The 10040-nt window shown below is 61.0% G+C and overlaps 2 protein-coding genes across 5 annotated transcripts in view; both read right to left on the bottom strand.

The window, feature by feature from the left end:
• The window catches only part of GRINA (glutamate ionotropic receptor NMDA type subunit associated protein 1), a 595197-nt gene that overhangs the window by 414798 nt on the left and 170359 nt on the right, over positions 1-10040 (bottom strand). The gene's annotated exons all lie outside the window — the stretch shown is intronic.
• IQANK1 (IQ motif and ankyrin repeat containing 1) lies at positions 695-10026 on the bottom strand. Of its 4 annotated transcripts, none has more exons than XM_042463668.1 (15): positions 9492-10026; positions 9347-9400; positions 7167-7300; positions 6827-6991; positions 6370-6603; positions 5933-6058; positions 5107-5246; positions 4526-4580; positions 4118-4210; positions 3357-3465; positions 2494-2590; positions 2202-2336; positions 1894-2073; positions 1139-1309; positions 695-908 (listed from the first exon to the last, which is right to left on the bottom strand). In XM_042463668.1, the coding sequence occupies exons 1-15, from the start codon at positions 9718-9720 to the stop codon at positions 851-853; spliced, it is 1980 nt and encodes a 659-aa protein (XP_042319602.1). In that variant the 5' UTR covers positions 9721-10026; the 3' UTR covers positions 695-850. The 4 variants fall into 4 exon arrangements, with proteins under 4 accessions (XP_042319602.1, XP_042319603.1, XP_042319604.1 ...); XM_042463669.1 differs by having other exon boundaries at positions 6370-6561; positions 9492-10025; XM_042463670.1 differs by having other exon boundaries at positions 1894-2022; positions 9492-10025.

Genomic DNA, 10040 nt, shown 5'->3' on the forward strand with positions numbered 1-10040 from the left:
GGTGACTTTGCTGGAGGGGTTCTTCTCTACCCACCCCCGCTTTAGGGAATGATCCTGTTCTCCCTTGCAAAGGCTCTGCTGCACCACGTTCCCTTGCTCTGCTGGGGTGCAGGCAGTAATTCAGCAGGAGAAGCTGTGCAGTGCCTACCCAAAAGTACCGGGGAACACCATGGCCAGAGGACAGCAGCCACAAGGAAGGATGGTCTGGCTCCCCACGGCAGCTTTGCCTAGGAGCTAGTGGGCTCAGGCGAGATGACCCAAGGAGGGCGGCCAAAACGGGGAAAGGCCTGCGAGATATCATGCCCTGTTGGGGGAGAGCTGGGTAGGTTTAGGCTGGAGAGGAGGAGGTTAAGAGTGGCCATGATGGCCATGTTTAAATATGCAGGGATGTTGCATGGAGGAAGTTTGTTTTCTGCTCCCCCAGAGACTCAGACGTGGAGCAATGGATGCAAACTGCAGAAGAGATTGAACCTCGATATTGGGAAGAATGCCTTGACAGTGAAAGAGGCTGCTGCCTCAATGGAGGGAGGTTTTTAAGCAGAGGCTAGATGGCCTTCTGTCCCAGGGGGAGGGCTTGGATAGTGTCTTCCCCTTTCAGGTCTAGTGGAGAAGAAAGATGGTGGGGGCTGTTAGCAGGGCTTGGAGGGGAGAAGGGTGGCACAAAAGAGGGCAAGAGAGGAGACACCTTGTCCAGGACACTTATTTTATTGGTGGGAAGGCTGCCCCTTCAAGAGCCACAGAGACAGGGGCCAAATGTGTGCCTGGAACCTGGGGGGGGGGGGGGGGCCAAAAAAAAAAGGCAGAGCACTTCTGTGTTCTGATGGGAGCCCTGGGCCCCACTGCTGGACTTTCAGGGGTGCAGGGGGGACAGCGGTAGCAAAGGGGCTCTTCGGAAGCTTCTCCGCTTGCTGAAAAAAGAACAAAGGCGGCCTGAGCCCGAGGCCCCTCTCCCACTGACCCACACGCACCCAGCACAGCCTCCACATGGAGGGGCCTGACTGGGAAGACTAAAGGGGTCAAGGCAGGAGTTGTGCCCAGAGAGCACGAGCGAGCGAGCGAGAGAGCCAGAGTGGAGATTTTGGTTTAATGTGTAACTTTGGCCAAGTGGGGGACTTTGGGCCTCCTGACCGGTGCCTACCGGCTGCTGCGAGAAAGGATGACCTGGACGGGGAGGAAGCGCTGGAGCAGCTCCTCCGGTGGATGATGCCGCTTGGTGACCAGGAAGAGCCGGAACCGCTTTGTCCGGGCCGCCTGGAACTCCGTCTCCTCATATTCTGGTCTGTCTGTCGGCCTCCGCAGGGAGAGGTACCTGCAGCAGGAGGAAGAGGCAGTATTGGCACATGGGGCCACCAGAGTGACCCGACCCATCCAGTGGGTATGCCTGATGCTCTCCAGGAGGGCGGGGGGGCTCATGTGTCCCTTCATCGAGACCACTCTTTGGGAGGGCCTTTGACTCGAGGCTAGTGGAGTTTGCAAAGCAGCAAGGGCAACTGCATCGGCACAAAGACCCTCCATGGGGCCAACATGGCCCCCTACACTTTTTTGGAATCCCTTCCAACAGGAATGAAGAGACTGGGCAGGAGGCTGTAGCCACCATTTGTGTCCCACGGGGTCCTTTTGGAGATGGGGACATTCCTCCCCACTTCGCACTGGTTGGCAGGACTCCATGGTCCTCTAGTCCCAGGCCCTTCTCACGCTCAAGGGTCTTCCTGCTCAGGCCCTGGCTTGGCACATGCCCGTTTGTGGCCGTTGCACGCCAAGGCCTGTTCCTGGAGGGTCACACTGCCTGCTGACTTGGGGGCTGTCTCAGTGCCACGTCCCCCTTCCCTGGGGCAATGCCCAGGCTCTTTGGGCACAAGGGGGACACGGGACACAGCCAGGACCCAGACCCACCGTTCATCCTCCAGGATCCTCCGGCTCAGGACCACGTCGCCCAGCCCCGGCTCCAGGCGCTCCAGCTGCCTCTTCACTGTGTCAAACATGTTCACCTCCATCATGTCAAAGACAACGGGCTTTCCATACCTGGGGAGGTGGGTCCAAGCGGCAAGTAGAAAGAATGTTTCTGTAAGTGGACTGAGGGGGGGGGGCACAAAGAACGTGGGTAGCCAGGTCACCGGCCAAAGGGGACCTCTAGCCCACTGGGCTTCCGTGGGCACAGGCCCTCCCCGCCCTCTGTCAAAGGTGTCTGGCTTGCACCGTACCGGAGGGAGCCCAACAGGGCCAGGCGGATGGTCTCCACTGTCATGTCACTGGGATTCACAGTGTTCAGGTAATTGGTGTCGCGATACCGCAGAAAAATGGCTGCCTGGCCAGACGGGTCTATGACCAGTGGCCACCTGCACAGAGAGAGAGAGAGAGAAAGAGAGCTACTCAGAAGTCAAAAGACCACCCCCAGCTGCCTCCCACACACTCCACTCAGACAAAGGAGGTCCGGCTGGCAAAGGCTGCAAAACGGGTCCAGAATGCTCCCTTCATGGCCACCCCTCCACTCACCGGCCATCCGCCTCAATGATTCCACCCACGTCTTTCAAGAGAACGTCGTCCAGCTCCTGCACCGAGCATTTCAGGCCGGGCAACTCGGCCACAGCGCCTGGCAGAAGAGAGCAGACAAGATGACCAGCGGCCCCCCCATTGGCCCTGTGGCCCTTCCCCACCCCCCTCCCCAGAAGGGATGCCCAGCCAAGTCCCCCAACTCTTGCCCTCTTAAGACCTCCCTCTGGCCTTTTCCAAGGCAGCAACTGCCCAGGCCTCCTCTCAGGCCACTTCTGGTTTTTGCAGGGACCGCCTGGGGAGGGTTAAGGGACCCCCTACAACTCTTTGAAACCATCTAACAAATGTTCTCCACAAGATTTAGCAAGGCTGAAGGACTCCCTTAACCTTCCTCAGCTGGGCCCTGCAAAATCCATGAGGCCTGGGCTCCTATCTTGTTTTCTGGTTGACCTGAAAGAGAAGCCTTCATTTTGCTAAAGTAATCCCAGCAAAGCCCTATTAGCTCCTCTGAGGGGGCAGAGTGGCCAATGTGGGTCCCTCCCAGGGCAGGTCTCTCACGAGGCTAAAATGGCCCCACTTAGCAGGCACTGGACCAAGAGCAAAGGGGCAGAGATTTCCCTGCAAGAGGACTGGCTGAAGGGCCCCAAATCCTTCCCGCCCACAAGAACCAGCTCAAGGTTGTTAGGAGCCACCTGGCAGGGCACAGAGGATGACCAGTGGGCAGGTGGGACAATTTTGGGGTCAGGCACTGCCGGACAGGTCAACTGAGCCTATGGACTAGGGGGAGCAGCTCCTTCTGCCTGGATACCAGTCAGTCCCACAGGCATGGGTTGTGTGTCTCCGCGCTTTGGCGGCACTCCACCCACCATCCTGCATCTGTTCCCGCAGCTTCAGCCGGGCCAAAGAGAGCTTCTCCTCGGCCGCCTCTGCCACTCCGCGCAGTCGCTCCACCAGCGCCTCCGCATCAGCAATCGCCTGCCACAGGAAATGCTATTCTGAAGAGAAGATGCGGGGACACCAGCTTCCACTGGGCTAAGATGGAGGCCCCCAACAAGTGCGCTGCCCCATGGCTGACCATCCCAAGAAAGAAGTAAAATGGCCAGGCAGCCCCAGGCAGGCTAGGGCAGCCGTTGCCACCGACTTAGGAGCAGCTGCCTGCATGTCCCTCTTGGGACCGGAAGGGGCCAAGAGCCACCCAGCCCACCCCTCTTTGGTCAGTGCAGAGAGTCCACAGACAAAGCCCCACACTGGGCCATGCAGCCATCCCAGCAGCAGGGTCCCCCAGCCACTTTCTGGACTTTCTTTCAGGGCCACTAGAATCTGGCCCTGGCATCACCAACCTCTGTGGCTGCAAGTAAGGCCTGTTGGGCCACTGGCTGGCACAAAACAGACTGGCTCCCTGCCAATAGTCCTGGTTACTTGGGGGTTGGCTGCGCCTGCAAGGGTGGCACCCTCTCCTTCCATGGCCTGGCTCTTGCATCAAGACCCGCCAACTGTGGGGTGAGCCTGATCCCCATGGCTCAGCAGACGGTCCCCTTACGGAGCTGGCAGGAACTGCTGAGGGTCAGAGAGCAGGGGAACCACAGGGTGATGGAGGCTGTGGCCCCAGGAGGTGTGGGGTGCTCACGTGGAGGGTGATCTCTGCATTGTCCATCTGCTTCCGCTGGCACTTGTCATGCTCAGTGATGCGCCGATTAAGTTCACTGTAGGCCTGCTGCAGCTACAGTGGGGCAGAAACTGATCAGGCATCACCCAGAGGCAGTGCCCACAATGGCTGTCCAGCTGGGGGGGGGGGCTGACCGCTAAGCCAGTCTTGTAGGTCAGAAGGGGCCACGGTGGGAGCCAGCCAAGCCTAGGAACAATGAGGCTGGGTCAGAAGAAGCATTGGGAGGACAACTCTTTAGGGCAGCATTCTCTTTCTAGCAGGTGTCCAAATGCAAGGATCTGGTCCCATGGCACCCTCCTCCTTGCCTCCCACACATTGCCCCCCTGGATAGCAAGAAAGGGGTCCTCCATGAGCCTGCCCAGTGCCCACCTCCTTGCTGCATCGTTCGTGCTCCTTGGCCAAAGCCTCCACCTCCTCCGTCATCCTGGGGGGCACAGAAGGGAAAGCAGGGATCACAGAGCCCCTCCAAGGACCCCTACCCACCCACTGACCCACTCATGTGGAAGAGAGTGTGCATTCCTCTCCCTCAGTCCCTCTGGGTCTTCTTGGCCTCTCGCTCTGAGCCAGCAGCAGCAGAGCCTCCTCTCTAAGCAGTTGCTACCAGGAGCAAATGACCTGCCTTGACTAAAGAGCAGAGAAGACACGGCTCCCTGAAGCCAAATCAGGGCCGCTGCTTCCCAGCTTGCCCACCTGCCCTGGGACACCTGAGTTGGTTGGACCTGCCAAGAGTCAGCAGGGTCAGCCTGCGGGCCTCCTCCTCTTGTGCAGGATGCGCCAGGCAGCAAATGGCTGGCTAGCTGCAGTGAATGTGGGTAGATGTTGGGGGGTGCCTTGGCCCTTCCTAGTGGCTACCCAATATTGGAATGTGGCCACGAGAACTCCTGGGAGAAACCATCGGTCATCAGCATCCCTGGACGCTGGGTAAAAGACCATGGCCAGGGCCAGCTCACCGGCGCGTCTCGGCCTCCTTCTGCTGTTGGTCCTGCTGGGCCCTCCGCTGCCGCTCAGCCTCCATCTTCTGGAGCATGGAATCTGTCAGGCCAATGTCCCAGGAGCTCAGGACGGCCACCAAGCTCTCCAAAGAAGCCACCTGGCCAGAGACCGAGAGCCATGGCTTGCATGGTGGGAAGGTGGGAGGGCAGCTTCTGCCACTGGACCACCAGAAGGAGGAGACAGCAGCAGTGGCCAGGCCAAGAATGACAGGGGGGGTGTTATGGGAGAGTGGGGGGGTCCTCCGTCCTTGAGCCCTGGCAAGGGCAGGGGAGTCTGAGAGGGTGCTCACTTGCGCTCCCCGAATTCCCTAGGGGCACAGGGAGGGGGTCCAACCCCTTCCTACATCTGCTCCCTTTCAGACTCTCCACAGCACCAAGCCCTGGTGGCTGAAGGACTGGCCGTGGCCAGTTATGACCCTGGGGTCCCTTCCCATTCAGGGGCCCACCCAGCTGAGTGCAGCTGTTCTATAAGAGGAAAGAAGGAGCAAGCGATTGGCTTTTCTGAAGTGAGTGTGTGTTTCTGCTTCTCCACATTCTCCTCCTGACCCAGCCCTCATTCTCCTGGTCAGAATGGTCAAGGTCCCAGGTCACCCCAAAAGCAGCAGCAGCTGCTCCTGTGATGGCCTGGGCTGCCCACTCCAGGGCTGACTGCAACTAACAAGGATCCCAACGGCTGGCTGCTCAGGGCAGACCTTTCCAGTGGTGGCAGTTTCTGCCCAAGGGAGAAAGGAGCCCTGACTTAATGGGGGGGGGGGGGGAGACAGAGTGAGAGAAGTCGGCCTACCTGCTCGGGGGTGTTGCCATCATCAGCGTAAAGCCGGGGGTCAGCACCATGCTGGAGGAGGAGTTCCACGGCTGCCAGGTGGCCCCCAAATGCGGCCCGGTAGAGAGGGGTCCGGTTAAAGGCACCCTAGAGTCAAAGGGGGCCAAGGATCAGTGGAAGGGTGGGGAGTTAAAGGGGTCCCACCCCACCCCACCATGGCTGCTCTCATTCAAAATAAGTTCCTGCTGCCCTTGGGGGGGTCGGGGGAAAGACACTGGTGGGAATTAGCTAGACATGAGCACAGCGGGAGGAAAGGGGTTCACAGGGGGGTTTGCCAAGCAAGGTGTGCCTCTGGATCAGGGAAAGGTGGAATACCCCTGACTGGCAACCCATGGGGTCTCACAGCTGGGGGGGAACCTTGCCCCCCACCCACAGAGGCCCACAGGGCTCTCCCTCACCCGGCTGTTTGGATTAGCCCCATTCTCAATCAGCATCCGGATAGCTTCGGGGTGACCACCCCCAGCGGCCTCGGAGAGCGGGGTGTTGCCGTTGGCATCGGTGCAGTCCACCATGCCAAGGCGGTGTCGGAGCCGAAGCACCTTCCCTGCCTCGTCAGATCCCACACCATTCCGCGTATCCAGCTCAGCCACCTTAGGAAGGCAAGATGGAGGGAGGAGGAAGAGAAGGCTGCGCTGCATGAGATGAGATGTGGCAGTGGTGGTGATGGTGGCAGCAGTGGCAAGGGTTCCTCGGGGAAGGCAGCTGGCGCTCGCACTAACCCCAAGCCATACAACCAGCACAGTGGTTGTGCTGCTATGCTCTGCCCCCCAACTTCTTCGTGGGCAAAGGGGGTGCTGAGCACTGAACCCACCCAACCACCCTGCCAGTGAGAGGAACCATGCCCCTCGCACCCACCTCTTTCAGGACGGCCACCATCTCTTCCACGTCCCCCTCAAAGGCGGCCTCCAGCATCCGCTTCCGTCTCTGCTGCTCCTCTCGCTGCCTCCGCTTCTCCTCCTCCTCTTTCTTCCTCTCCTGCTCAGCCTCCGCCTGTTCGTGCTTCACCAGAGCCACAAAGGCCTGCCGGGGAAAGTGGGAATGTGGCACCCTCCACGGAAGAGGGACGGAGGGCTCAGGAAGGCAGGCCAGGCAGGGCTGCAAGCCCTCACCCCCCCCCCCCCAAAGGGCCACCATGGACCCCTGCCACATGGGCCCTTTCCTCAGCACTAGACCTGCCACCAGGAAGCCCCCTCACCTCTCTCTGCAGGCGCTCCATTAAGTCGTTGTACTCCTGGCGCTCCTTCAGCCGCCGCCTTCTCTCCCGGCACGCCAAGACGCGGCGGAAGCCACACTGCAGGGTGATGGCTGCCCGGGCCTCGCAACTGAGCTCTGTGGGACGAAGAGGAGGAAGGGGAGCGGCAGAGCCCTACAGAGCCTGCCTGGACTTCCTGCATCTTCATTCTATGCTCTAAGGACCCCTACTCCATGGCTCCCGACAGCCCTCCTGGCGGTTTTGTCGCCTACCAGTTTGGCTGGCGCTCTCTGAGGGCTTAGGTGCCACTAAACTGGCCACCTGTCGTGAGCCCTGCTTGGCTGAGCTGCCTGTAGCCTTCTGCTTGTTCTGGGGGTGGCTTTGGAGAAGCGCGCATGGTCCAGGGTGGGCCGGCTGCCAGGCAGGGAGCCACAGGCCAGGACCCAGTTTTGTAGACCAGGCATCCTTCTTTGAGCAGAGCTCACCCCACAAAACAAGGAGAAGCATAACCCATGCCAGACCCACATCTTTCCTGCCACCGCTGGGCAGAGCCTGTGAACAGGAGAGAGTATCAGGGAGGCTGGAGGGGAACCCGGAGGCCTCCGTTGCTGCTGCCTGCATGAGTACCGAGGGGGTGGCTTTGGGGTACAAGCTCTGCCCCATGCCTGCTCCCCTGACTGTGGATGTGGAAGCCTTCCCTACCGCATGGACGAGGTGGCTGTCCAGCTGGAAGCTCAGGCCCTGCTGCCTAGAGCCAGATGCACCCATGGAGGAGAGGAGCTCCTGGCCAGGGCAAACACTATGTGGACACAACTGGCCACGGGGGACGCGATGGTGACCACAGAAGTATCCAGCCTTTCCTGGATAGATACCTGGCCACCAAAAAGAAAACCTCACTGGTCTGGAAACCTTGCCCTATGAGGAGTGACTCAGGGAACTGCTGGGGATGTTTAGCCTGGAGAAGAGGAGGTCAAGAGCTGATATGATAATAGCCCTGTTGAAATACTTGAAGGGGTGTCATGCTGAGGAGGGAGCAAGCTTGTTTTCTGCTGCTCCAGAGACTAGGACCCAATGGAGCAATGGATGCAGGCTCCAGGAAAAGAGCTTCCAGCTCAACATTAGGAAGATCCTCCTGAGAGGAACAGCCTCCTTCCTCGATGGAGAGTGTGGTGGAGTCTCCCATCTCTCCATGGGATGCTTTGATTCCTGCAGGGCAGAATAAAGGGCTTGGACTGGATCAGGGCCCCTTATTTTTTGCTGCAGCCCCTGTTTCTTGTTGTTGGTTGTTTTAAGTTGTGTTTTGTATTGGCGGGGGCTGGGGCTGGGGCCCATGGGGCTGTGAATGTTGTCACTTGCGCAGAGGACCCCTTTGCTTCTGAGCATCTGGGGCCACGCTCTCTCCTGGGGGCTGCCCCATGCAGAGCAAGGCCAGAGCCAGGCGGGCAGGGAGTCTTCAAGAGAGGAGGAATTGTTTGGCGGTTGTTCCCCCTCAGGAAGGAACACACGATCCACCCTGGAGAAATGACCCGGTTTGGCTCAAGGCTCTGGGATTCTGGGAGTTGGAGTTTGTTGTGGGGCTTTCCTTCCTTAAACTCCGCTCCGCTCTGGGTCCACAACAAACTCCAACTCCCAGAATCCCAGAGCCTCCCGGGTGGATGCGGCGTATGTTATCTGGGTGCTTGAATGGGGCTGATGGGAATGTAGTCAGGTTCGTCGGCAGAAGGGGGCTGCGGCTGGATAGGAAAGTTTGGGGACCGCTCGGTCTGTGGGCTGCGTCCGGTTGGGGTCTGGTAGGAGTAACAGAGTAGTAACAGAGTAGTAACAGAGAGGAGGCTCAGGAGGGGAGCTGCTTTGGGGGTTTCCAGGCCCCGCTGGGCGGCTGGGGGCCAGGTCTGGCTCCCGGCTCTTCCTGGCCCCCAGGGAGGGTCCCGCTCTCGGGGGCCCAAGGCTGGCAGAGGTCAGGATGCCCCGGGATGGGCAGAGGGGCTTTGCTGCTGCTGCTGTCGGGCTGCCGGGAGCCCCCGGGCTGGGAAGGGTCTTGGGGCGGGAAGAGGGCCGGTGGGGACCGGGGCAGCCTGGCTGCCGGGAGGGAAGGCAGGGCCCACGGGGCATGCTGGGGTTGCCAGGGGCCCAGGCAGACGCCCTCCGTCCCGGATCCCGAGAGCCCCGACTTCCTTCCTTACCTGGGGGGCCGGGGCCGGGGCCGGGGCCGGCTCCTCCTGGTGCCTTCGGCGGAGCTGGAAGGAAAGGAGCGGAGCGGAGGCTTTAGGGCGGGCGGGGTGGCACGGAGGCCCTGTGCCCGCGGCATCCCTGACTCCCTCCCGGTACCTGGCTCGGCGGAGGGCGGCCTGGGCCTGGCCTTGGCGCCCTTCTTGGCGGAGCCCCTGCCGCCCTTCATCCTCCTCCTCTTCTTCTGTCTCTCCGCCGCCGCCGCCGCCAGCCCCGCCCCTCCACGCCGTCGCCTGGCAACCCCGCGTCCGCCCCGCCCACCGGGGACCCCGCGCATGCGCCGAGGGAGAGAGGGGCGGGGCCTCGGAGCGGGGACTGCAGCGCCCATCGTCCGCTGCTGGGAAGGGAAGGGAAGGGAAGCGAGGCCGGCGCCAAGAGCGTTAGGAGCGAAGCCAAGGGCGGCAGGAGAGGGGCTGCCAGGCCCGGCGTCGTCCGGAGCGGCCTCTGAGCGCGTGCAGAGTTCCCTAAGGGCCCCCTCGGGAGTCTCCTGGGGCCCTCGGCCTCTGGGCGCGTGCAGAGTTCCCTAAGCGGTTGGCGTTAGGGTCCGTCCTTCCTCCCTCCCTGGGCCCCGCCTGCCTGCCTGCCTGCCTTCCGGACCCTCCCTGGGGCCTCCCTCCTTCCTTCCCTCCCTGGGCCCGGCCCCTTCTT

This window comes from Sceloporus undulatus, chromosome 4, assembly GCF_019175285.1.
Source record: "Sceloporus undulatus isolate JIND9_A2432 ecotype Alabama chromosome 4, SceUnd_v1.1, whole genome shotgun sequence".
Lineage (NCBI taxonomy): Eukaryota > Metazoa > Chordata > Lepidosauria > Squamata > Phrynosomatidae > Sceloporus > Sceloporus undulatus.

Bases quoted from the DNA above. Each gene is read 5' to 3' on its own strand.
- IQANK1 (XM_042463668.1), bottom strand. From the start codon at position 9,720: ATGGGCGCTGCAGTCCCCGCTCCGAGGCCCCGCCCCTCTCTCCCTCGG. The intron at 6,992-7,166 runs GTGAGGGGGCTT...TTTCCCCGGCAG, and splicing joins TGGAGCGCCTGCAGAGAGAG to GCCTTTGTGGCTCTGGTGAA. The intron at 5,247-5,932 runs GTAGGCCGACTT...GTCTCTGGCCAG, and splicing joins ATGGCAACACCCCCGAGCAG to GTGGCTTCTTTGGAGAGCTT.